This window comes from Lates calcarifer, linkage group LG13 (genome assembly GCF_001640805.2).
Source record: "Lates calcarifer isolate ASB-BC8 linkage group LG13, TLL_Latcal_v3, whole genome shotgun sequence".
Taxonomy (NCBI): domain Eukaryota; kingdom Metazoa; phylum Chordata; class Actinopteri; family Centropomidae; genus Lates; species Lates calcarifer.
This window is the reverse complement of record NC_066845.1, coordinates 15,397,082-15,423,988: the sequence shown is the minus strand read 5'-3', so window position 1 is coordinate 15,423,988 and position 26,907 is coordinate 15,397,082. Positions and strand designations below refer to the sequence as shown.

The 26,907-nt window shown below is 42.8% G+C and overlaps 4 protein-coding genes across 6 annotated transcripts; 3 read left to right on the top strand and 1 right to left on the bottom strand.

Moving 5' to 3' along the window:
* The first annotated feature begins 971 nt into the window (after window positions 1-971).
* Window positions 972-14,097, top strand: snrnp200 (small nuclear ribonucleoprotein 200 (U5)). Its single transcript, XM_018669028.2, has 44 exons — window positions 972-1,249; window positions 1,474-1,637; window positions 2,099-2,270; window positions 2,373-2,565; window positions 2,733-2,788; window positions 2,906-3,004; window positions 3,122-3,274; window positions 3,373-3,472; window positions 3,566-3,702; window positions 3,801-3,878; window positions 4,045-4,218; window positions 4,326-4,463; window positions 4,554-4,709; window positions 4,820-4,990; window positions 5,085-5,278; window positions 5,384-5,507; window positions 5,698-5,847; window positions 5,938-6,180; window positions 6,272-6,460; window positions 6,544-6,741; window positions 6,854-7,006; window positions 7,108-7,188; window positions 7,529-7,612; window positions 7,741-7,847; window positions 7,930-8,048; window positions 8,138-8,292; window positions 8,378-8,567; window positions 8,660-8,833; window positions 8,926-9,086; window positions 9,179-9,406; window positions 10,253-10,444; window positions 10,536-10,714; window positions 10,822-10,973; window positions 11,068-11,176; window positions 11,279-11,387; window positions 11,490-11,679; window positions 11,791-11,955; window positions 12,054-12,175; window positions 12,298-12,441; window positions 12,545-12,721; window positions 12,816-12,976; window positions 13,072-13,153; window positions 13,248-13,340; window positions 13,433-14,097. Exons 1-44 carry the CDS (start codon window positions 1,205-1,207, stop codon window positions 13,580-13,582), a joined length of 6,411 nt encoding a protein of 2,136 aa, XP_018524544.1. The 5' UTR covers window positions 972-1,204; the 3' UTR covers window positions 13,583-14,097.
* On the bottom strand, window positions 14,098-17,591 carry ciao1 (cytosolic iron-sulfur assembly component 1). The gene is made up of 7 exons (XM_018669029.2): window positions 17,202-17,591; window positions 16,178-16,326; window positions 15,982-16,093; window positions 15,773-15,861; window positions 15,458-15,659; window positions 15,004-15,073; window positions 14,098-14,627 (listed from the first exon to the last, which is right to left on the bottom strand). The coding sequence occupies exons 1-7, from the start codon at window positions 17,338-17,340 to the stop codon at window positions 14,393-14,395; spliced, it is 996 nt and encodes a 331-aa protein (XP_018524545.1). The 5' UTR covers window positions 17,341-17,591; the 3' UTR covers window positions 14,098-14,392.
* Window positions 17,592-17,971: 380 nt separating this feature from the next.
* tmem127 (transmembrane protein 127) lies at window positions 17,972-20,605 on the top strand. 3 transcript variants are annotated; one of them, XM_018669032.2, is made up of 4 exons: window positions 17,976-18,032; window positions 18,507-18,766; window positions 18,856-19,020; window positions 19,129-20,605. In XM_018669032.2, the coding sequence occupies exons 2-4, from the start codon at window positions 18,523-18,525 to the stop codon at window positions 19,437-19,439; spliced, it is 720 nt and encodes a 239-aa protein (XP_018524548.1). In that variant the 5' UTR covers window positions 17,976-18,032; window positions 18,507-18,522; the 3' UTR covers window positions 19,440-20,605. The 3 variants fall into 3 exon arrangements, with proteins under 3 accessions (XP_018524546.1, XP_018524548.1, XP_018524547.1); XM_018669031.2 differs by having other exon boundaries at window positions 17,978-18,099; XM_018669030.2 differs by having other exon boundaries at window positions 17,972-18,766.
* A 476-nt stretch (window positions 20,606-21,081) lies between these two features.
* Window positions 21,082-25,651, top strand: gatd3l (glutamine amidotransferase class 1 domain containing 3, like). The gene is made up of 7 exons (XM_018668345.2): window positions 21,082-21,375; window positions 21,474-21,526; window positions 21,608-21,721; window positions 21,842-21,973; window positions 22,105-22,197; window positions 25,122-25,287; window positions 25,407-25,651. The coding sequence occupies exons 1-7, from the start codon at window positions 21,259-21,261 to the stop codon at window positions 25,539-25,541; spliced, it is 810 nt and encodes a 269-aa protein (XP_018523861.1). The 5' UTR covers window positions 21,082-21,258; the 3' UTR covers window positions 25,542-25,651.
* The last annotated feature ends 1,256 nt before the right edge of the window (window positions 25,652-26,907 follow it).

Genomic DNA, 26,907 nt, shown 5'->3' with positions numbered 1-26,907 from the left:
CATGCATAATGAATACTCTAAGGAAGCATTTGTACGTGTTTACAGGCAGCTATGACTCAGGAGGCACAGTGGGTCATCCATCTCTCACAGGATTGTTGGTTTGAGCACTGCCTCCTCCTGTCCTCAAGTCAAAGTGTACCTGAGCAAGATCCTGAACTCCAAACTGCTCTCAGTGCTGCCATCTGGATGTGAATGCTTTCCACCTACCATGCATTTACAAAGCACAAGAAAAATAAGAAGACATGCTTCACAGATGTACTGTACTTTTGCTCTACTTTTTAGAGTAGTGTGGAATGAGGAAATGTGAATACAATCCGGACAACTGTGGTTTCTTAGATAGGTCAATTATCATACCTAAATGCAAAATGAAACCTTCCCACTTTCTGAAATTTTGGGATTGGGATGTGGTCATGGATGGATCACTGAACAGGTTTACAAACCCAGGAGAGGAAACAATTATAAAGAGATGCAAAACCACCACAAAGAGACACAAAATTACTACAAAGATATATGAAACAACTACAGAAGGACACAAAACAGCAACAAATAGATGCAAAACTAATGACTGACGACTAAAGGGATGGAAAAATGACCACAAAGAGATGTGAAACAAACACAGAGACATGAAATGACCCCAAAGTGACACAAAACAGCTGCAAACAGATGAGGAGATTTACTCAGGGGCTCACTGTATCATAATCAGTCAGTGGATGTGGTGTCACAGACAGTTCACTGTGCAGTTGTACTGTTAATTATTTTGTAGAAATTTGCTGTATTTAGCCTAAATATACCTAAATATTACCTGATAGATAGATAGATAGATAGATAGATAGATAGATAGATAGATAGATAGATAGATAGATAGAATTTAAACACTGGCAGTATGCTGAAATGAACAGAGCCTGTAGGGGGCGCTGCTCGTTCTTGCTGTTTGTACCTGGTCTGACCTGTGACACCGGAAGAGGAAAACAGTGGCCGCAGCGGCTTGTTGTGCGCTCGTGTTAGCAGTGCCATTGTAACGTATGGGATACGCATTTTATTAGCAAGGGAAACAATCTCATGCTACAAATTTAAACACTGCACCGATGCTCCCGGCGTCTCCATAAAAAGACAGAGTCAAGTCAGCTCTGTGGATGCTTAGAGTCGGCGGGCTGGTTCACTTTGAGTAAAAGTGCGGTAAAAGCTAAAAGACAAAACCCGCACCATGGCGGATGTTACTGCGCGTAGTCTGCAGTATGAGTACAAAGCGGTGAGTATGTTTGCAGAGAAATGTATGAACACCAACACATGTGGAGTAGGAAGTTTAATACGCTTTTATGTTGTCGAGCTCAGCTAACTAGCTAAGTTATATGTTTTTATTCGGATTCCTTGTCTAGCTAGCTAACGAGCTAACTAGCATTTAGCTTAGCTGGAGCTGTGCACTCCGATGTAAGTCACTGACTGATCACCTTGTCTTTGTCTTTTGATTGTTAGAACTCAAATTTGGTGTTGCAAGCTGATCGATCTCTGATCGACCGCACACGGAGAGATGAACCCACCGGAGAGGTGCTGTCCCTGGTGGGGAAGCTGGAGGGGACCAAGATGGGTGACAAGGCTCAGAGGACCAAACCTCAGAAGCTGGAGGAGAGACGAGACAAGTCAGTGCTGTCAACAACACATTTCATTGTCTTTGTCAAGTTCAAGCAGCACACTGAAGCTTGCTGATGAAAGTTCTAATCCATCAGATAAACATTTATGGACTTAATCTTTGTTTTAAAACAGAATAATATTAACAAGTCAAACAAAAATTTGATTTGTGAATCAACAATTGCCATTTGCCAGCTGGAATTCTCACCAACGATCACATGATCACATATCAGCCAACACATCAGAAAATTGCAGTTTCATTTGATTTATTACTCGCTGAGAACATAACTTTGAGCATCTGAAAATAAAGTTCACAAAATCTGTGCTCTGCCTTGGCAAATATTGGCCACTGAGAAGGCCAAAACATTTCATGTGTTATTCTTTTAATATACTGTTTTGTTTAGGTTTCCTGTGTCTGGTGAGTGACATTAGCCTTAATCCTTTTTCATTTTCTCTCATCCTGCCTATACAGGAGGCGAAAAAGAGATGAGGACAGGCACGATATCAACAAAATGAAGGGATTTACCCTTCTGTCTGAAGGCATTGATGAAATGGTGGGCATCGTGTACAAGCCTAAAACCAAAGAAACTAGAGAGACCTATGAGGTGTTGCTTAGCTTCATCCATGCTGCTTTGGGAGATCAGGTCAGTGAGCAAACACTTCCACAGTTGTTGTCTTTGAAAAGTCAGCTTGTAGTTTTTTTTCCTATCTTGTCATTTTATTTGGTTATTATATCTCATCTGCAGCCTCGTGATATCCTGTGTGGAGCAGCTGATGAAGTATTAGCAGTGTTGAAGAATGACAAAATGAGGGATAAAGAAAGGCGGCGTGAAGTAGAGCAGCTTCTTGGACCTGCTGATGACACACGCTACCATGTGCTGGTCAATCTGGGCAAAAAGATCTCAGACTATGGGGGAGACAAGGACTTACAGAATATGGGTAAGTTCCTGGGAAGCAGCTATGGAGGAACGTTTATGATAAGTCTATTAATGAGAGTGCTTGTTGCTCCAGTCTAACAGAAGCTTCTTTGCTGGCAATCTCATGTTACCTGTCAGTGTTTGGTGAATATGTCCTGTCTGATTGCCCACTGTATTTTATATCCACAGATGACAACATCGATGAAACATATGGTGTGAATGTCCAGTTTGAATCTGATGAGGAGGTGAAGATTCTTTTGACTTTTCCTTAAGAATTTTAGCTCAAGTTAAATCAGATGTGTAGCACAGAAGTTCCAGTTTTAAAATATTTCAGCTAAATAGGTTTTTCTTTTATTGCATAGGAAGGGGATGAAGACCAGTTTGGTGAAGTGCGAGATGAACACTCAGATGAAGACAGTGAAGGAGAGGAGGCAGATGTGGGCTGCACTCTTTCAGCCAATGTAAGTGCAACATCTGTATTGATACCTGTACTGTACTAAGCCTATATTGTGACTGAATCTTTATGAATTAAAACACACTGTACTGCACAAAAAACAAAAATATTACTCTTCATGTAGCTTGGTGCCACAGGCGATGTGATGACAGTGAAGAAAAAAGATCTCCATCCTCGAGACATTGATGCTTTTTGGCTCCAGCGTCAGCTCAGCCGTTTCTATGACGACGCCATTGTCTCACAAAAGAAAGCTGATGAAGTCTTAGAAATCCTCAAGGTATGTTTGTCACCTTATTTGTTTTTAGCTTTTTGTTTAAGGCAGATACACGTGTGTTTTTCAGACTGGCTTATCCCTCGTCTCTCTGTACTCCACAGACCGCCAGTGATGATAGAGAATGTGAGAACCAGCTGGTATTGCTGCTCGGCTTCAACACCTTTGATTTCATCAAAATCCTCCGTCAGCATCGTCGCATGAGTAAGTCTATGTTGTAGAATGACATTGCTCCAGACTGTATTATCTTGTGTGTTTTATGAAGTTACTAACTTTGTTCTTCCTCCTGACACACAGTTCAGTATTGCACTATGCTGGCGAGCGCTCAGAGTGAGGCAGAAAAGGAACGGATCATAGGGAAGATGGAGTCTGATCAGGAACTGTCAAAGATTCTTTACCAGCTGCAAGAGACAGAGAAGGAGGATATTATTCGGGTAAGACCAGTTGTTTGTGCAATTTTGTGAACACTTTGCATGAATTGATTTTTTTGTTCAGTCCATCACATGTGTGTGTATGGTTTTTGTGTGTTTAGGAGGAGCGATCTCGCAGGGAGAGGGTGAGGAAGTCTCGTGTTGATGACTTGGAAGCAATGGACATTGACCATGGAGAGGTAAATAACGCAACAGTGTTCATACATTGTGCAAGCAGGTTGATTAGCTTTGCTATTTCATATAATCTGAGAATGGATGGAAAAATGGCACCGGTGACACTGCCATATAAATATATATTCACCAACAGATGTGGTGTTTTGATTATCCTTTCTTCTTTTCCATCAGTCAATGGCCCCTCGTCAGGTGCTAGACCTTGAGGATCTGGCCTTCACCCAGGGCAGTCATTTCATGGCCAACAAGCGTTGCCAGCTGCCAGACGGCTCTTTTCGCAAACAGCGTAAAGGTTATGAAGAAGTTCATGTGCCCGCCCTCAAACCCAAGCCCTTTGCTGAAGATGAGGTTTGTTGGTTGTTGTGTCTCATTATGGCTCAATTAAAAGTTTCCACTTGATGAGGACTGGATAGACTTGTTCATGTCCTTATTACTGTCTGTCATCATGTCATCAGGTGCTTGTTGCTATTGAGAAGCTGCCTAAGTATGCCCAGGCTGGATTTGAAGGATTCAAAACCTTGAACCGCATCCAGAGCAAGCTGTTTAAGACCACCATGGAGACAGATGAGAACCTTCTTGTGTGTGCACCTACGGTAAGAAAACTTTGTTAAACCCAAAATTGTAGTGACAGTTTCAGCTAAGTTTATTTTATCTTATAATTTTGATTTTCTCTGCGCACACAGGGAGCTGGTAAGACCAACGTTGCCCTGATGGCAATGCTGAGGGAAATTGGAAAACACATAAACCTAGATGGAACCATAAATGTGGATGACTTTAAAATCATCTACATCGCACCTATGCGTTCACTAGTACAGGAGATGGTGGGAAGTTTTAGTAAGGTAAGCCTTGTCTCTTTCCTCCAAAGCTTTGTTTACACGTTTTGAGGTCATTTACAAGCTTGAGGGGCTCAGATCTCCAAATAAGTTTTGCTTTTCTTCTGTCCTGCCAGCGCTTGGCAAGTTATGGCATCACAGTGTCTGAGCTGACAGGAGACCACCAGCTCTGTAAAGAGGAGATTAACGCTACTCAAATCATCGTCTGCACCCCTGAGAAGTGGGACATCATCACCCGTAAAGGTGGAGAGCGTACCTACACCCAGCTAGTGCGCCTCATTATCATTGTAAGTAACATCAATGAGCTGAAGAAGGGTTTCATCATGAAACACCTCGTAAAGCAAATGTCAAAATTTATACTTAAAACTCTCTATTGTGCAGGATGAAATCCACCTGCTGCACGATGACCGTGGACCCGTGCTGGAATCTCTGGTGGCGAGGACCATCCGCAACGTGGAGCTGACCCAGGAGGATGTGCGTCTGCTGGGGCTCAGTGCCACACTACCCAACTACGAGGATGTGGCTACCTGCCTCCGTGTAGATCCTGCAAAGGGTCTTTTTTATTTCGACAACAGGTACAACTGTTTGGAGAACACATGATTAATCACTTTCAGAATTCAGAGGACTTGTTTTCTCTTGTTTTTACTTTCTGCATACTCATCTTTGTTTTTTCTCTGTAGTTTCCGCCCCGTGCCCTTGGAGCAGACTTATGTCGGCATTACAGAGAAGAAGGCCATCAAGCGTTTCCAGATCATGAATGAGATCGTTTATGAAAAGATAATGGAGCATGCTGGAAAGAATCAGGTGAGTTCTGTCTGACGTGTTCCTCCAAATTAACCTGATTCAGTGACCTAATTACTATGAGGAAGAAACTTTCATCCTCAATGACTGAGAATCCTGTAACTGCTTATGCAGTTGCCCTGCACTGCCAGCTGATCTACAACAATGTGTAATGAGATTTGAAAGATTCCTGGCATTCATTTGTCTCCAATAGGTGCTAGTGTTTGTGCACTCCAGGAAGGAGACAGGAAAGACTGCCAGGGCAATAAGAGACATGTGTTTGGAGAAGGACACACTGGGTCTTTTCCTCAGAGAGGGTTCAGCATCCACTGAGGTGTTGAGAACTGAGGCAGAGCAGTGCAAGGTGAGCTAATGCCACTGACCTGAAAGTTCAATGTTTCTTTAGTGCTTCGTCCGAGTTCTAGTTTACTTACATCTGATCTTTCATATCCAGAACCTGGAGCTGAAGGATTTGCTGCCTTACGGTTTTGCGATCCACCACGCCGGTATGACCAGAGTGGACCGTACGCTGGTAGAGGATCTGTTCGCAGATCGACACATCCAGGTTCTGGTCTCCACAGCCACTCTGGCTTGGGGTGTCAACCTGCCGGCGCACACTGTCATCATCAAAGGAACGCAGGTGTATAGCCCAGAGAAAGGCAGATGGACTGAGCTGGGAGCCCTGGACATTTTACAGGTCAGTCCACACTGGATTGTTAATAAGCTGCAGTGAAGCCAGTTTTGTAACGTCACAAAGTAATAATTTGATGAATTTTCTCTGATTTCAGATGCTTGGTCGAGCTGGTCGTCCACAGTACGACACCAAGGGAGAGGGAATCCTGATCACATCCCACGGAGAGCTGCAGTATTATCTGTCCTTGCTCAACCAGCAGCTGCCCATAGAGAGTCAGATGGTGGGCAAGCTGCCTGACATGCTCAACGCAGAGATAGTACTGGGCAATGTGCAGAACGTAAAGGTAAGTGACTGACATTTACAGACACTGATCATATTTTCCATTCCTTTTCAGATTCTGTAATTTCTCGTATTCTTTTGTATCAGGACGCTGTGAACTGGCTCGGCTACACCTACCTGTACGTGCGCATGCTTCGCAACCCCACCCTGTATGGCGTCTCTCACGATGACCGCAGTTCAGACCCCTTGCTCGAGAGGCGCAGGATGGACCTGGTGCACACAGCTGCCAACGTCCTGGACAAGAACAGCCTGATCAAATATGACAAGAGGACTGGCAGCTTCCAGGTACGCACATGTCATCAGCTGAGTTTGTGTCTTAATATCTATTTGTGGTAAAATAGTCATGAATTGGATGTCATGATTTTAATGGTTGACTTTTGTGTCTCCTCACCTGAAGGTTACAGACCTGGGGCGCATCGCCAGTCACTTCTACATCACTCATGACTCCATCCAAACCTACAATCAGCTGCTGAAACCCACTCTCAGTGAGATTGAGCTCTTTAGAGTCTTTTCACTCTCCTCAGAGTTCAGGAACATCACAGTGAGAGAGGTATGTGACTCGAGGCAGACATGGTGGTTTGAATGTAATCCTCAACAAAACATCATCAAACATGCTAAATTTAAATAGTAACATATAGCGTTATCTTTTAGGAGGAGAAGCTGGAGCTTCAGAAGCTACTGGAAAGAGTTCCTATTCCTGTGAAGGAAAGCATCGAGGAGCCCAGTGCTAAGGTAACACACATAACCAGTGATGATAATTATAACACTGAAATTATGTTGTGTTTATTCAGAAAAGCCAACAACCAAAAACTAGGTATTCTTAGAGCAGAGGATACAAGAGAAACTGGTTGATTCTGTATTCCAGACAAGGTGACATTGTCCTAAACAAAGTAAGGGCCTTGTTTAAAGTTAGTGGTAAAGGATGACATGCTGCCACAGCTAACTACTATTTAAGATCTAGTCATGATGATGATCATGATGATTGGTGTGTCTGTTTTTTTTTTTTCAGTTAACAGCCACCATCAAATCCAAGTGAACAACACATTCTGTACTTTGTGCGTTCTTATTTCAGATCAATGTGCTGCTCCAGGCGTACATCTCTCAGCTCAAACTGGAAGGGTTCGCCCTCATGGCAGACATGGTGTACGTTACACAGGTATGGTGGTGCATGCAGTTTGCTATCAGCTTTTTGTTTTTGGTTTTGAAACCACAATATATGCATAGAACTGTCTGCTTTTCTATAAATGTTATTAAATGGTTATATATTCTTTATTTTTCTTTCAGAGTGCTGGAAGGTTGATGCGGGCCATATTTGAGATTGTGCTGAATAGAGGCTGGGCTCAGCTCACAGACAAGACCATGAATCTTTGCAAGATGATTGACAAGAGAATGTAAGTCCAGCTGTTTTCTCACCAGAAATAAAATAGGCTTCGCCTTGTTGAGACAGGCCACTGATATTCTGTGTCTCCACAGGTGGCAGTCCATGTCGCCGCTTCGGCAGTTCAAGAAGCTGCCAGAGGAAGTGATCAAGAAGATCGAGAAGAAGAACTTCCCCTTCGAGCGTCTTTATGACCTCAACCACAATGAGATTGGTGAGTTTTCTTCCTCCATATCTTGCTCACTGAATTCCCTCCTCAGCCTGGAGAGTACTTGGAAAGTCATGTGTTTCTGTTTTTTTCAGGTGAGCTGATCCGAATGCCGAAGATGGGGAAGACCATCCACAAATACGTCCACCAGTTCCCCAAACTGGATCTGGCCGTCCACCTGCAGCCCATCACCCGATCCACGCTGAAAGTGGAGCTCACCATCACTCCTGACTTCCAGTGGGATGACAAGGTCAGTAGTAAGACCCATGACACTGCCGCATTTAAAGCATCTTTTGTTTCTCAGTCTCCTGACACGCTTTAATTTTTCCACTTAGATTCATGGATCATCTGAGGCTTTCTGGATCCTGGTTGAGGATGTGGACAGTGAGGTCATCCTCCACCACGAGTACTTCCTGCTCAAAGCCAAGTACGCCCAGGACGAACACCTTGTGACTTTCTTTGTCCCAGTGTTCGAGCCTCTGCCGCCACAGTACTTCATCCGTGTGGTCTCAGACCGATGGCTCTGTAAGTAACTCGACTGACACGTGGTATAGAATTCACACGAAGTTTATGTGAGCATTTCGGCTAACTGCTTTATCTTTCCTGTTTCTCTTCAGCCTGTGAGACTCAGCTCCCAGTATCCTTCCGTCACCTGATCCTACCAGAGAAGTACCCTCCACCCACTGAGCTGCTGGACCTGCAGCCTCTGCCCGTCACTGCTCTCAGGAACTCAGCCTTTGAGGCTCTCTACCAGAACAAGTTCCCCTTCTTCAACCCCATTCAGACACAAGGTACAGAAGGAGAAAAAATTGTGTCCATTGCTGATCAAAAAGATTTCATATTTGCTTTCTTGACTCTTGTTGTATTGTTCCTGTACCCACAGTGTTCAACGCTGTGTACAACAGTGATGATAATGTGTTTGTGGGAGCTCCAACTGGCAGTGGGAAGACCATCTGTGCTGAGTTTGCTATTCTGAGGATGCTGCTGCACAATGCAGAAGGTCGCTGTGTCTACATCACCCCAATGGAAGCACTGGCTGAGCAGGTATGAAGCTGGAGGTGAACTCATAAGAAGTAGCACTGCTTCCTTTTTCCATCTAACACTAATTAATAATCGTGTTAATCTTTGTCTCTCAGGTGTTTGTCGACTGGCACCAGAAGTTCCAGGACATCCTGAACAAGAAAGTGGTGCTGCTGACGGGAGAGACCAGCACAGATCTGAAGCTCCTGGGAAAAGGCGACATTATTGTCAGTACCCCCGACAAATGGGACATCCTGTCTCGTCGCTGGAAACAGAGGAAGAACGTCCAGAACGTCAGCCTGTTCATTGTGGATGAGGCACACCTCATCGGAGGAGAAAACGGAGTAAGAACATCATACTGCTCTGTGCTGGGTCTAGGGCTGGGTATCGTTCAAAACTTTTCGGTACTGGTACTGATACCTTGACTTCAATACTGGTTCCTGAACGATACTTTTTTCAATACCAGTTTTATAAAATCATTTCTAACAATGAAAATTACATTACATATTATTATTACAAATCTTGAGTTTTATTTTTCATTTTTCCTTTAAAGCAGTTTTCTAACATAAAAAATATACAACAAATAATTTTCAGTGCAAAAGAACTGTTGCAAACACGTGACAAGTCAGTGTCTGATGCTCACTGCTGCGTACTAAGGACCTTTAAATCTTTGTGCAGTTGAACACAGAGCAACTTTCTGCTCGTAAATTGATTCCGCACATGTTCAAATGCTTCATCAAGTTGGTCGTGTTGCTGTCCTTAGCACTACTGGCATCAATCTTGCTAAAATGGAGACACACTTTTGACCTCGATCGCATTTTTTTTAACCACTTGGACACACACACACTGTAGACAACACAGATACACGTGAACCTCGTCTGTGGGCGTAAACACATCAGTATTTTTCCTGCATGCCTCTACTGCGTGTGACATCACAGCCAATCGCCGGCGCATTATCAGATCTCGATCATGCGATTAACTTCTTGGTATCGAAACTTGGCACCGAAAAACAAAGCATCTTACAGTACCAAGTAGTATCGAAGCATTTCAGTCGGTGCCATAAAAGAACCGAAGTTCGGTACCCAGCCCTGGCTGGGTCTCAGCGATTTCATGTCATCTGCATTAGGTGTGCTGTGATAGTCATTTGTAGACCATGCATCATGTTAATGTCCTTTGTTTGTTTTCATTAGCCTGTGTTGGAAGTCATCTGCTCCAGGATGAGGTACATCTCCTCTCAGATCGAACGTCCCATCCGCATCGTGGCCCTCAGCTCGTCTTTGTCTAACGCCAAAGACGTGGCCCACTGGCTGGGCTGCAGCACCACCGCCACATTCAACTTCCACCCCAACGTCAGGCCCGTGCCTCTGGAGCTGCACATCCAGGTCTGTAATCAGTGTGCTTGTCAACAGTTTGTCTTAGCTAAGATATAAATTCCTGTCAGGTTCCTGATTTTTCCATTTCTGGCCTGTGTAGGGCTTCAACGTGAGTCACACTCAGACTCGCCTGCTGTCTATGGCTAAGCCAGTGTACCACGCCATCATGAAGCACTCTCCCTCCAAACCAGCCGTGGTGTTCGTCCCATCCCGCAGACAGACTCGCCTCACGGCCATCGACATCCTCACTTTCTGCGCTGCTGATGTGGTTCCTCAGAGGTCAGTCACCACAATGACTTACAATGAGGAGACTGTGATGATGCTGTTGTTGCTGTTACAACTCCACACTGTGTACGAATAATAAATGTCTGCCTCTCTCTCTGTAGGTTCTTGCATTGCACTGAGAAAGACCTGGCTCCGTTCCTGGAGAAAATAAATGACTCAACTTTGAAAGAGACTCTAGCCAACGGCGTGGGCTACCTGCACGAGGGCCTGTCTGCAACTGAACGCAGAATAGTGGAGCAGCTCTTCAACTCAGGTATGACTCACTCCTGCTCTGCACGCTCAGCTCGGACTGTGTGGGTTTAGGACTGAACATTTAATTTTAGTATCTTTGGTTCTTCTTTTTACAGGCGCTGTTCAGGTTGTGGTGTCCTCTCGTTCACTCTGCTGGGGCATCAACATCTCGGCACACCTCGTGATTGTCATGGACACGCAGTACTACAACGGCAAAATCCACGCGTAAGGCTCTCACTAGTTCAGTTTTAAAAGGTGTTTGTGTGTCTGATGTATTGTGTTGTATTGTGTGACATTGTCCTCCTGTCTTCCCTCTCTCTCTCTCAGATATGTGGACTATCCCATATATGACGTCCTCCAGATGGTGGGCAAGGCCAACAGACCCATGTTAGATGATGAGGGACGCTGCGTCATCATGTGTCAGGGCTCTAAGAAGGTAGAGGGACCTCAGCTGATGAAAACTGTGACTTAGTCTAAAGCAGTGACTGTGTGAAGAAGTAAGAACAAACCAAACGGTTCCTTTCTTTTTTCTTGACAGGACTTCTTCAAGAAGTTCCTGTACGAGCCGCTGCCGGTGGAGTCTCACCTGGACCACTGCCTCCACGACCACTTCAATGCGGAGATCGTCACCAAGACAGTGGAGAACAAGCAGGACGCTGTGGACTACCTGACGTGGACATTCCTCTACCGCCGTATGACCCAGAACCCCAACTACTACAACCTGCAAGGTGAGTCTCATCCTGTCGGTTTTAAAGGCAAAAACCATTTTAGAATAAATATTAATGCTGGATCAGGCTGGAACAACTTCTAATTGTCAAGTTTTGTGTTTACCTTGTCAGGCATGTCCCATCGTCACCTGTCAGACCACCTGTCTGAGCTGGTGGAGAACACATTACACGACCTGGAGCAGTCCAAGTGCATCAGCATAGAGGATGAGATGGATGTAGCTCCGCTCAATTTGGGCATGATCGCTGCCTACTACTACATCAACTACACCACCATCGGTTTGTGTCAACACTGTTGAAAATCTGTCAGACTAATCATAGATCCTTCACATTTGAATCCAAACATAATTGTGTTGCTTTATTTGTGCGTGTGGCAGAGTTGTTCAGCATGTCCCTGAATGCCAAGACAAAGATCCGTGGGTTAATCGAAATCATCTCTAATGCCGCCGAGTACAAGAACATTCCTATCAGACACCACGAGGATGCACTTCTCCGACAGGTAAATACAGCACAGTGACAGGAAATAAATGCAACCAGCCATATTTTCCAATAATATTAACACATCCACCACCAAGTCATTCAGATGAAGTTTAATTTTGTTGGCTAATTTTTGTGTTTCAGCTGGCACAGAAAGTGCCCCACAAACTGAACAACCCCAAGTTCAACGATCCCCATGTGAAGACCAACCTGCTGCTGCAAGCCCATCTCTCCAGGATGCAGCTGAGCGCCGAGCTGCAGTCGGACACAGAGGAGATTCTGAGCAAGGTACAGATTAGTGGTGATTTTTTTCCAAGGAGGAGTAAGCCTGCATTTTTCTGGATTTGATCAGAGTGTGTATCTTTAACACCTGTGTTTGTCGTGTTTGCAGGCGATCCGTCTGATCCAGGCCTGCGTGGACGTGTTGTCCAGTAACGGCTGGCTGAGTCCTGCACTGGCGGCAATGGAGCTGGCACAGATGGTCACCCAGGCCATGTGGTCCAAGGACTCGTACCTCAAACAGCTGCCCTTCTTCACCTCGGAGCACATCAAGCGCTGCACAGAAAAAGTACATCAGTGTTTTCTCTTTTAACTAAAATCTAACTCATCATGGATCATGCACATGTTGAAACTGACCATCTCATCCCTGCTCTTGTCATCAGGGTGTTGAGAGTATCTTTGACATCATGGAGATGGAGGATGAAGACAGAACTGCTTTGCTGCAGCTCTCAGACGGCCAGATGGCCGACGTGGCTCGCTTCTGCAACCGCTACCCCAACATCGAGCTGTCGTACGAGGTGGCAGAAAAGGACAACATCAAGAGGTACGTGCGGCTTCTCTCTGGCAGCAGCAATGTTTGAAGAAGTTACTGATTATTTTTGGCAAATCTTTAATGTGTGTCTCCATGTTTCTTTGCAGTGGGAGTCCAGTTCTGGTTCAGGTTCAGCTGGAGAGAGAGGAGGAGGTGACTGGGCCTGTCATTGCACCTCTCTTCCCCCAGGTAAATCCCATGTGTTTTTGATTTTCCAAGAGTCTCTGTAACATCTTTTTTTTTTTCACTAACATGTAATGACTCTTGGATGTTATTGTTACAGAAACGTGAGGAGGGCTGGTGGGTGGTGATTGGAGACCCCAAGTCCAACAGCCTCATCTCCATCAAGAGGTTGACTCTTCAGCAGAAAGCAAAGGTCAGTGAGAGTCTCCCTCTCTACACACTGTGTATACTAATGCTTAAAATGCTCTTTAAACCAACATTCTGTTTATCGGTTCACCTCTGCAGGTCAAGCTGGACTTTGTTGCACCAGTGATGGGCATTCATAACTACACCCTGTACTTCATGAGCGACGCATACATGGGCTGCGACCAGGAGTACAAGTTCAGCGTGGATGTGAAGGAGGCCGACAGTGACGGAGACAGCGACTCAGACTAATCAGTAACTTAATTGTTGCAGCCTCCAACATTTTGTTTGATATAAAGGATCAGTACGTGGTTTTTCTTGGTTTTTTTTTTTTGTTTTTTTACTGTAGATATTCAGCCTGATTCGTGTCCCTTGACTTGTCTGTAAACGTCATTATTCATCCTCTATGCTCTTGTGAAAATGTCATTTTAGTCCGTTTTTCAGTTTAAATCATCTGAATGATGTGCACCAGTCCAGGATTACAGTGTACAGGATCTGGGTTGTGAGTGTATTAAGTCTATTACACTTTGTACTTAGTGATCTACTGTCAGTTTTCAGGTCTGACTGAAATTTGATGAACCCAAACACATTTATTAAATTTGTCTACCCTGTTAAGTCAGTGATGGTTCATTCTCAGAAAACTGCCCAGGTATATTTTTGGATTTTATAATACTTTTGTTATGAAATCTGCTTCTTGGACTGGTCTAAATGTTTTTAGTATGATGTGATGTCTGGAATATTTTTTGGAATAAAGAGAAGCCACATAATTGTTTATATAAAGTTTTACATTTATTTATATAAACATCATTAATGAATAAATTCTTAATTGAGCTGTTATAAAGAAATATGTAGACTCAAAAGGCAAAAGATGCACTGAAGCATTATTGTCAGTTTAGAAACAGACAGGCGACATGTTTTAACACCGTAATATTAAGCAGAATCCTGCTGTGCTAACAGATAAGTTGTAAAAGCTGAATGAACAATAACGTGGTGACCTCAGGACCACAAAGTTCCCAGTGTAACTTGCAGTAAGCGTTTGCTGTTCAGTGAGAGACCACATGTTCAGTCTTCTTCTTGGAACCTCCAGATGGCGATTTCTCCGTTATCGCAGCAGGAAGCCAGCAGTCCCGCCTCCTTTGGGTTCCAGGCGACACAGTTGACATCCTGGCTGTGAGCCTTGGTCACCTGAGCGGCCAGCGAGAACACCGGCTGGTCTGGATCAGACGACTCATCCTCCTTAAACACCCGCACTGCGTCGTCACCGCTGGCGGTTGCCAGGGCGCCGGTCAACCGACACCTTAACACACATTAAAATCTCAGCTTGATCTAATGAGGTGACAAATTCAGGTGAAGATCGCATGTCAACATGGAGTCATCATACTGTACTGGTGATCAGTTGACCTGAATGGAGGTTTCTGACCTAGGTTATTCTGTCACGCACACAGAGTTCAGCTGACGTGTTTTACATGTGTGTCAATTTACCCCTGTGCCAGTACTAAGGAAGTTTGTGTATGTTTACCCTCAAATAGCATATTTCCCTTCAGTTTAACCAGATTTTGCCTACAGTATGAAAAACAAATACCACAGGGATAAGATCTCACTGAACCGAGGGTACAAACCAGGCCGAGAGCACATTGTACCCATACAGTCTATGAAAATGAAATGGGCCTTACCATGCGACGTCATACACTGTCCGTCCATGGTACCCAGATAGAGTGCAAACACACTTCCACGACAAGTCTCCTGATTAACAAGCAGAGCAGAAAAAAATCATTTGTAGGTAAAATAGTCCACCAGTCTCTGTCCACTTCCCATTATTGTCATTTTAATATACTTCTTACATGCTTTGAGAAAAATGTGCATTAAAGTTAGGTTTTTATGACAGTTTAAATGTGTGTGATATTTGTAGATCGTCAAAATGGAGCAGGTTTTGTATAATTAAATCATACAATTAAATGATGTCCTAAGTAGTATGCATTGTTAGCGGTAAAGAACTATGATCATTGCATGCTATAGTTGTAATAAATATGAAATTAAGTCTTGTTCAGTCAAAAACATTTTGTTATTGAGAGGTGTTTTTTATTAACACCACAGTAAATCTAATGCTGTCTGCCGCTAACATCTCACCCTGTCCAGCTTCACTTGGATACTCCTTCCAAATCTTCACAGTGCGGTCATCGCTGCAGGAGGCCAGTCTCTGTCCAGTCGCATCAAAAGACAAACTCCAAACAGTGGATGTGTGTCCTTGCAAAGTGGCCCGGCACTCCCAGTCATCATCCTCCTCCCTGTAAATACAAATGTTGTTGTCGTAGCTGGCTGAGGCCAGGAGCTGTAAAAAACAAACAAAAAAAACAAACCCACACATGGTGAATACTTTGTTAAGACAATGGTGCTACAAACTGAGAGATCATTCAGGTGCATGCAGAGCAGAGTGTGACCTGCCTCCTGGTTAGGGTGCCACACGACATGCTTGACATCTTGTGTGTGAGAGTTCACGACAGTAACACACTCATACTCGTCTTCTTCATCCACTGTGAAAACACAAAGCCAGACTGTTTTTATGAGCACACTGGGAGGAACAGGTACTGATTTCCTACTACAAATTTGATTTATGTCTCTGTGGTAGCAACACAATGAAGTTTAACACAAACCTTCCCAGACCCAGACACTCTTGTCACGGCTACATGTCGCCAGCAGATTCCCTGAAGGGGCCCACGCCACACATTTGACCTCATTCTCATGTCCTTCCAACACAGTCAAACTCTAGAGGACAAAGGTGAGGCTGTAGGTAAACTCTACAAAAGCTGCAGTGCTTTACAAAGCGAAGATCTAAACATCTCATCTTACCTCAAAGTCGTCGTTCTTCTTTTTCCAGATGCATGTGGTTGCATCAAAGCTGGCAGAGGCCAGATAATTCCCACAGGGAGACCATGCCACCTTCCTAACGGTGCGCTGGTGTCCGTCCTCAAGCACACTCTTACAAATCCAAGAATCACCTAAAGGAGAGAAGGGGTGGGGGGTGGGTGTGTTAGGAAGGTTTGTCAGAAATCACAAATTTTGCTATACTGTTTCTACACAACTTTAGTTATTTAATTTTAGTTAATTTAGTTACTAATCACTGAGGACAATTTTACAAACCAGTGACCAGAATGGCTTTACGTCAAAATGTATTTAGAGGATATTTGCAACAACATAATAAAGTAGTTTAGTTTTTTTTTTTCTCATACCATTTAATTAACTGGATAACAGACTTGACAGGATAACAGATTTGTATCTGGTTATTTTATGCAAGAAATGGTTTCTTTGTTGAATATCAAAAAATGTATTATATCATGATATATAATTACACACCTAACCTGTACCAATAACAAGTAATCTGCCATTATAACTTACATACCCAAATATTAACATGTGCTTTAATTGTAAGCCCCTAATATAAAACACAAATGTCTTTAAAGAACCAGATCCCACAGAAGATATACTTAGTTTTTAACTAATAATTACTCACACACTATATATTACAAATGGACAATGAAATTGAAGATTATTTTCTCAGATTTTAGGTGTTTTCACTGGTTTGATTTAGTTACAAGAGGATGACAGGGACATGAAATCATCATGGTTGACTTTATTGATCAGTCACAGGAGAGGGTAGGAGCAGGTTAACTCTTTACAGCTGCAGAAGTAACTGAAGAAATGTCATTAACGTTACTTCCTGAACGTTGTAATCAGCAATGTGTCTCTGTAAGGATCCTGCTAAACTCTGTTGTATTGTTACATTATACTGTTATCTGACTATTATTCAATCAGTGTCACCTCGTGTGTTAAAAGTTAACTCTCATTCAGCTAGTTCACGATGTTAGCAGCTCACCTTCTCGTCCCCATATCCGGATGGCCTTGTCTCCCCCGCATGAAGCCAGCAGCGTCCCAGACGGGCTCCAGCTGACGAACCAGCACCGGGAGTCCGGGTGTGCACTCAGTCTCTGAACCAGGGACAGAGCCTCTTTCATGTCTGAGCTGCTGAAATGTCTCCTGACTCACTGTCCGTTACCGCTGACCGTTAACTGACACAACGACGCGCTTTTAACGACCCGCACTAACAAGCAGTGCTACTGTCCTGAACAAGAGTCACTGTTCAGCTTCAAGAGGAATTGGGTAGGAAAAGGAAAAATGTATTTGCATCAATGACCAAAGTACAAAAGTTCACAAACACAGCTACATCGGAAATGCCGCCATCTTTGATTATCAGGTGCTTTACGCGAAGCATTATGGGGTGTCACCTCAAAACATTCTTCAAAGTCTTGTCTCAAAGTCTATTCTTATTTCATTTATTGTTTATTATTTATCATCTTTTGTACCTGCACAATTGCCATAATGTTCTCAGTGTAGCTTTTCTTAGCCTACATATCTGTAGGTAAAGTGCTGCAACTCAATATATTTACGCCGGCACATATCAGATAATATCACACCTTCCACCTTTATGTGTCATATGATAAAATAAATATAAAATATATGGATATTGTGTAATTCTATCACATAATCGGAATAAAATTTTAGTTAATAACGTAATGCAGTATATTTCCTGTTGTTGTTGTTGTGTGTTTGGAGGTGTCACCAGTAGGTGGGACCACTGATCGTCACTCCCGTTTAGACGAAGAAGAATGGTGTGAACAAGGAAGTCGATATTTTACAGGAAGTCAGCGTAAGCTGCTTTTGTTTTGTTTTGTCTTTGTTTTTCTGTACCGAATTGTTGGTCATTTTTCATCGGGGTAGGTAGCTACATTAGTTAATATGTTATAATTTATTTTATTTATCTCTATTAAGTTTATTTTTGTACAACAGTCGGCGACATTTGGCGTTAGCCGAGAGCTAGCTTCAGACGCTAACAACAGAGCTAACAGGCCCGAAGGCCATCTGTTCATTGTGTTCCCGTCAGTCAGACACTTAAGCTGTTATTATCAAGTGAATAGCTGTAAGGTTACACTTCGTTTGGAAACATTAGATACCACAGTGAACAAAGTGCCAGGGTCGCTGTCACCCGTTCATCGCCCTGGTAACGTTAGCCGTGCGGGCTAACAGGTTGTATTGTTAGACAGTCGGCTGACCTTAACGTTACCAACAGAGTGTTTAGTGCCGTCACATTACTGACAGTAAAGAGACACCCGCATTGTAACAGACGATAAGGAGATTGGATGAGCATGTACGCCCCACCGGGTTCTAATGTTCCTGGAGGCCGGAGGAGGAGAGGGGGTACCTCCCTGCCCAAACAGCCGGAGCGGAGCCTGGTGTCGGCTCTTCCCGGAGCTCTGTCCATCACAGCGCTGTGCACGGCTCTGGCGGAACCAGCCTGGCTCCGGGTTCATGGAGGCACCTGTCCGAGACAAGAGCTGGGGGTGGCAGATGTCTTGGGATACATCGACCCTAAGCTTCTGGACGGTGAGGGCGCGAGCTCGTTAAAACCTGCAGTAGAGACTAATCAGGTGTAGCTCACTTGTAATGCTTTGTGATGTCTCTGTGTCCTTCAGATTACTGTGTGAACCCGCAGACCATCTTGCTGCTGAGGGTGATCGCTGCCTTCTGTTTTCTGGGCATCCTGTGCAGCCTGACTGCTTTCCTTTTGGACGTGTTTGGACCCAAACACCCAGCGCTAAAGATCACACGCAGATATGCATTTGCACATATTCTCACAGGTATTTATCTGTCATACGACCACTCTATTCAGGCTCTTTCTTTTTTTAAGAAGGTACAGTTTGTCTTTTGTGACTACTTAAATGCTTTCTCTCTCTGTCTCTCATCAGTGTTGCAGTGTGCCACAGTGATAGGCTTCTGCTACTGGGCCTCGGAGCTCATCTTGTCTCTACAGCAGCAACATAAAAAGTACCACGGCTCTCTCATATACGTCACTTTCGCCATCAGCTTTTACCTGGTGGCGGGCGCAGGTGGAGCCTCGATCCTCGCGACGGCCGCAAACCTCCTGCGCCACTACCCCACCGAGGAGGAGGAGCAGGCTTTAGAGCTGCTCTCAGAGATGGAGGACAGCAGTGAAACTTTTCCTGCCGATTATGACATTGCCAATCAGTTTCAGCCACCGCCTGCCTACACGCCCTAGTGCCGCCAGACTGGCCTTGCTAACACGCGCTTCTCTCTCAGCACGGCTATTGGCTTGATGAGCAAATCCCACTCTTTATCAAATGGATATCTTTGCAAATACTCTCCATAATGAACACAGTGTGTGCACAGTTAGTGCACAAACCCCCTGACTGACAGTGCTTGGGTGCATGAAAGCTTTCTTTAGTGGTGGCAGAAACTTAGGAGATGATTCTTTCTTTCACCACTGAAGTTGTTCGTAATTTGCATGTAAATGGCTTTTAGGATTTGGTCCTTACATGTAAAGCAAACTCGACTGCAAGGAGTGCTCAACACGGGTCATCACAAGTAATTGATGAAACAGCCACAGCCTGATCAATGCCAATTATTGAAGCGGAGCTGTCGGCATATTGTCAGCAGTTGTATTGCTCTTCGTTGGACGTGGATGGAGCTTTGTTTTGATTTAATTTTTGATATGCTTGCCATGTATATGATTTTATTTCACTGATAGATCAAAAATGCAAAAGTACACTAAGAAGATTGACTTTTTATTTTATATAAAATGTCAAATGGACTTTATTTATTATTTAGTCTTCTGTGCTGTGTCTTTATTTCCTTTCTTATGCTTTGTAGACATCTGTCACCGGTTTAGTCTTATTTAATCACATCTGTTCTTGAAATAACATTAGGAAATTGTCAAAAAAAATATGTGAGACAGGTCTTTGTGGTGTTTTAAAAAGGATCATGGCAAGTGTTGTGTGTTTAGAGCTAGCAGCCACGGAGAAAATGGAGAAACATTTGAATGTTTCACAACGAGGGTGACATTTAGTGACAAATCTCGCCACGTAAGTTGGTCATGTCATGTTTCTTGTATTTCATTTCAAAAAGAAACTTTATTTGTACTTTGTGATTACCATATGTGACAGTTTCTTAAGTGTTTGCTATGCATGAGGTCTTTTGTGTGCAAATTTTAAACCTCTTGGCAGAATCTTACAGGAACATGTAAGGAGGTGCCAGCTGAGGCTTAAAATTGTGATTGACGTGGTGGTTCTAGTTGGGTGTATATTGTTCTGTTTGCACCATTTTCTGCATTTTGTTCCTCAAACTGTTGGCGATACTTTCATCACCAGTATGTAAATATTGATCGTTTATACATAAAAAAGTGGTCATAATAAAGTAAATGCCATATTTTGCCTCACATTTGTCTTCTGTACCTTGACACTGAATCTTTGGTTCTTCCTCCACCAACCTATAGCCAGGACGTGTAGTTTTGATTTAACAGTATATTGACTTTGACATTTCCATCTGACCGGGGTATTTCTGGGTTTACTGTCTAGACGTTCTAGACATGGCATTACAGTGAGTAAGAGCCTTACAACCTAATAGACTTTAAAGGGCATGGAGTATGCCTTACACTGTAAAAAGGTATCTCATATATAATAAGAATCACTTTTGAAACTGTACACATGCAGTTGTGTGTTGTGTGGAAAAAAAAAATGATTGGAATTTAAATAGGTTAAGATATTTCATGGGTTAAAGTGCTACATGTTTAGATTACTCTCCAGAGCTGATGCCAAATTACTTAAGTTGATCAGAGGAATCAACAAGGTATTAATAGGGAAGGGTGTTCAGGAGGGGAATAGGTAAGTCAAGGCAAGGAGGTGATAGCTCTTCCCAGAAAATGAAGCTTATGGCGTAACGTCACCTGGCCACATTCTGGTGGTATATATAACAGACAGCCGCTGCGGGATCAATATTACAACCGTCAAAAGTCTTTACAGGCTCGTGACAAACTGTTAAGTCATATTTTCCTCCTAAAACAGTGAGATTGAAGCTAAATCATGCTGGCAACCAGGACTTTGCTGTCAAAACAAACACTGGCCGTTCTCTCTCGCCAGCCTGCCTGCTTTGTTCACCACGGTGACTATGGCAACTGGGGGAATACCAATGTTGCAGTGGTAAGTGAAAGAAAACAACAACACATCGGGCAAAGACAAAGGTAGGCTAAATATTAGTGTGGGCGTTGTGGTGATTTGTGAATGCCAATGTATTCCAGGTTTTCTCAGGATGTGGCTGGTGGGATGGGACTGATGTTCATGAGGGAGTATAGTGAGTATGACTCAGGACAGGAATTTTGTATTAACATGTCAGCATGCAGAGATGATGTTAATTGAAAACTCTTGTCCTCAGCACTATGTATCACCTGAGCCGTAATGGCGCTCGCTTCCAGATGTTTGCTCCTAATCAGCAGCAGATGCATGTGATGGACCACATGAGAAAGCAACCTTCCTCTGGAGAGAATCGGTAGGCAGAGCAGTCAGGGTCACAGAGGGGTGCAGTGACTCATTTAAATGTGTATGTTGCTCACCTGGCTTGACTAATTCCACAAGGTAGTATTTATGATTATTTCTGGCCGTTACATAGGAACATGATGATGGAGGCAGCTCGCTTCAGTCATGGTCAGGGAATGATGCAGATGCAGGACCTGTCCAAGCTGGATGTCAACAGCTTTGATGCTGTCATCTTTCCTGGAGGCCACGGCATCACCAAGAATCTGTGAGGAATGATGAAATATGAAGTCATCACTGCGAGGCTGTGTGGTGTAAAATAGAGTAAAATCAGATGCAGTACGAGCTGGCATGTGAAGATGGAGCACTAACAGTAGTTTATAACTCTCAACTCTTTAGATCCTCTTTTGTGAAGGATGGCAAAGACTGCAAGCTGCATAATGATGTGGAAAGGGTGCTTAAAGATTTCCACCGTTCACGTAAGCCTATTGGGTATGTATCATCTGGTCACTACCATTTATACTACTACTGAAGGAGTAATACTGTAGAACTTTACTATGTTTTAGTGAAGCAGTGTGACATTGTGGCTTTTTTAAATTTAATTTTTTATTTTTTGGGCTCAACAATCACTTAAAAATCACATTTCAAACCCAAACATGAGACAGAATCGCAGACTGACACTGATTGGTATCACACTTTAAATCAGATTACATTAGATTACATTAGATCACATTAAACTAGATAAACACTTTCTAAATCTAAATGATCCCTGTAAAGTAATTGGGACAATGGAGAGGCTGCAGAATGGAAAAAGTCAGACGGTGAATACTGCACTTTAAAAGATGAACAGCAAAAATATACATTTATATTTATCTATATTTAAATTTTCCATATATATATATATATATATATATATATATATATATATATATATATATATATATATATAATCATACAGTATATAGCCTCCTACCACTAATCATCACTGGTCATTCAAATAGTCATGGCATATTCCTGTGAACAAAGGTATACAGCATCTAGGAATCTGCATTTGTATTTTATAATATATTTTAAAAAGTGGGCAAAGATGATAAATATTCACAAAACTATGCAAATTAAATCTGAAAATATGATAAAAAAAAAGCTGCATTATAAAACTGAAATAAAGCTAGGAGAGAAATTAAAGAAAGACCTTTTTTAAAAAAAAAAATGCGTAAAATGTGCTTTATGAACTGCAAGTGTCTCACGGTGGACACATTAGGAAGAACAGGTGCAGTAAAGTCAAGAGGGCGACATGAAGGCAGTGAGACCAGGGAAACTAATCCACAGGCAGGACATAACCAAGGCAACGTGCAGTCTGTGACCTGGTGGAAAGTCCCTATATGCTACACTGGCACGGGGGATTGAGGGGGTGATGAGGGGCAGCAGCTCAGACAGGTGATGGGGTCATGTGAGGGGACATCTGGTGGCCAGATACAGAACGACAGGTCTGAGATGACCGGAGATGTAGGATTACAGGAATTAGAGAGTGGAGCTGGAGGCTGAGGAGGAGGAAGACGACGATGAAGCAGCTGTTGCTTTGACAACACAGGGTTATCTGAGTTATTTTAGTTATCTTAACCCAGCCATTATTTAAAGGGCAACACACGTTTAATCCTTTCCTATTTGCAATACAAATTCCTATGCAAATGAAAACACAATGACAAAGTGATTGACAATTATAAAAGGCTGCAAAAAAGATGTACAAAGTGGATACTGGTGTTCAGTGTAGGAGTCAGTATTATTATCGCTGAGGTTCACATGTTGCTGTTGCAGACAGATTCACCCCCCTCCATTGTTCTGTTTTGTCAGAGCTCTAATTGGTGTCTTGAAATTTGTTAAACTGATCTGTCGACAAAACAAGCTGCGTATAAATTTAGAATCAGACCATCTTTCTCAAAGCAGTGATTTAGCCTGTAACGCTTCTCTGCAGCTCTGCCACAGTACAAACCTTTCAGCTGCAGCTCCTCACCTCATGTGTTTCTGCAGGTTTCATCAGTGTTTCACTACTGTTTGATTGAGTTTAAAAGAAATCAATTGGATGCACCCTTACCTGAAAATAAGCAAGTTTGTTTGATTTATTTTTATGGAGTTGGAGGGACCAATTTTCAAATTTGGTTTGATGAGTTGTAATTCATTTTGTGACATCCAACACTGGGGTAAAGCTTTAGGGGCAAGTAACACTGTGTAAATGATGGAGGTTAGCACCTGGTCAGTGCCTGGGAAATGCTTCAGGCAGACAATCAAAACTGCTCAACATTATCACACACTGTACAGACTTTGAAACTCAGCAGGCCTTTGCACACACAGTCAATAGAAGGCATCTACGCTTTCAAATTTCCATTTCTTACAGAAATTGTTCTCTGATTTAAAAAAAAAAAAGCAGGATATTTTTCATACGAGCAATAGTTTAACATAGCTTACTGCATGTTGATACATGTACTTGATGCATTAGCTTTACTAACTGTATTAGTTATTATTATTATAATCTTACTTTGCACCTAAGTGTGAAGTTAGTATAATCCAAAAGATTAAGGCACAGTTATAGCTGTAAAGGCCTTTATCAGAGAAGTGTAAATAATAAACATCACAAAACAGACACATTTTTATTTTTTAGTAAGACCTGTGCTTTTCCTGTTATTAGCTATTTTGCACAGCAGCAGCTAAACTATTCCCATATGTGGACTACAAGTTGTGACTGTTCTGTGGTATGCATGAAATCTTCAATAAATGCCAAGTATAAGCATAAAATATTACCTGTATTTCTTCAGAGGCACAGCGCACCCACACAGGTGTTTCCACTTTGGCTCATTATACCTCTGCTCAGATTCAGGTTGGGAGGAGCAATGTTGAGAATGATCTGAGGTCAGCAAACTGGTGGTGATGCACATACCTGGTTTAATTTGAGATGTTTGCTGCATGTCTCCCCTCTCACTGTCTTTCCATGTTTCTGGTTTGCACATATGTATGTGGATGAGAGCTTTAAATGGCACGCTGTTACATAAGATGTAGACTGTCGGTTAGTATTAAGCAAATAATTTGATTGAGTGGAAAAGGGATTAAAGTTAATGAAGTTCCTCAGCATCAACTCTAGGTTCATTTATCAGTTGAACAGTAGTCATGTCAAGTAGCAGGTACAATTAGTTGGTTCCTACTGATTTAAATTACATTGAAAATTAAGTTTAACTTAAGCAATCCCACTAAAAGTGCACAAAATGTAGTTTAATGAAAGCATACTGAGAAGACACACTGCTGTCCCAGTGCTCCATACTGGGAAAGCTCTTCTTTTTCAGGCTCTGGTTTGATACTGGTAAGACAATTATTCTCACACCCTGATCAGCCTTGCCTCTTAATCTTGACTCTGCTCCTGTCCTCAGACTGGCCAGCATGGCTCCTCTGCTGGCCTGCCGTGTGCTGCCAAGCATCGAGGTGACCATGGGCTACGAGCGGGATGACAACACCCGCTGGGGGAGCTGGCCTCATACAAGCATGGTGCAGGCTGTAAAGGGCATGGGTGCACGCCACAATGTCCGCGAGCCATATATATCCTTTCAAAAATATCTATAATAAATAGTTAACAATATCTACATATATTTATGCTCATTTTGTCATTACTTTTGTTGTGAAATAACTTCTGCTTTGACCTTGACTCTTTCTTCTACGAAGCCTATGTGGATGAGAAGAACAAAGTGGTCAGCACCCCCACCTTCATGTGGGAAACAGAGTATCACTATCACTATATATTTGATGGCATTGGAAACATGGTCAAACATGTCATGCGTATGTCAACCAAGTGAGCTGAGACAATGAGTCTGAGAAAGCTATAGAGGGAGATGGTATTGACATCCAACATACATGTCTGTAATGTGATGGATTCTTACCTGAAACAATATAAATGCTTTAGTTAAAGAGCAAATGTCTTGTTGTGTGTAATTAATGGGACTGGTTAATGCGGGTAGACATGACACATGTATTATAGGTGACCCAAATGTCAAGATATTATCTAGAGAGAGCAGATCTGCACTTATGGGCCACTATCTATTCACTTTGATCCATGTTTGGAACTGGAGACACAATTTCTCAGTCAACCAGAACACAAGTGAAAACCAACCTCTGCATTTGATCTAACACTGACTTTGTAAGTCACAGGGTCAGTTCTTTAATGACGACTGCTTCTGATCTTTTGTTATTAATCTTAATATCACAAACTAAATCTCCATGAAATGAAAATGATGAGATGTTAAATCACTCATCCAAATCCATGAAATAAACTGTAGTATTATGACAATGATGTGCAGTGTTTCCCTGCCACACCTGCTGAGTTGTGTGGTAAGATGATTCATCTTTCTCCACTAGGGATAACTCAGTATGTACAGCGTGTCAAAACACAGGGCGATGTTTAAGGATGGAGTGAAATAGCACAGTAAAGGGCACTGTTTGTCTGTCAGTCAGCTGGTCCACTACTTCGTTCCAGACTGCAGTATCTCAACCACAACTGGAGGAACTGCCATTAAAGTTTGTACATGCATGGTCCTCTGAGGATGTACCCCATTGACTTTGATGAGGTCCTGACATTTTACACTGCATGAAATTTGGTAGATATTCATGTTCCCCTTAAGATGAATTGTATTCACTGCGATTATCCCCTAACTTTTCATGTAGCGCCACCTTCAGGTCAAATATTTTTGAAAACCTAATGACATCCCCATTGGCCACAGCCACAATCAGCTCTGAGCTATGCTGTATTTACAGCCAGCTTCACAGAGCTGCTAGCGTGGCTGTAGATTCTTAAAATAAAGCTGACCTAGTGTTCTTAGACTTTTTGCAGTGTGTATATATTTTAATGTAAGTTCATAAAGAGAACTTAAGGAATGGAGGACAAAAAGCCAAAGCCTTTGACTCAATGCTTTAACCACCACCACAAACCTACTTGTTCATGTGGCTAACACAAAATATGTGATTGCTGTGCTGACACAAACATGTACACTGAATAATATGGTTTCACTAGCAAGAACCACACCACACCAGAGTGTGATTAAAGGTTTAATGATATAGGGAAAGAATTAGGAAAACTGAGACAAAAGGAGAGGATGGTTAACCAGGTGTAAGTCGGCTTCACAGGTGGTTACAGGCATGGCTGAGGCGTGGCCCTGCTCTGGAAAT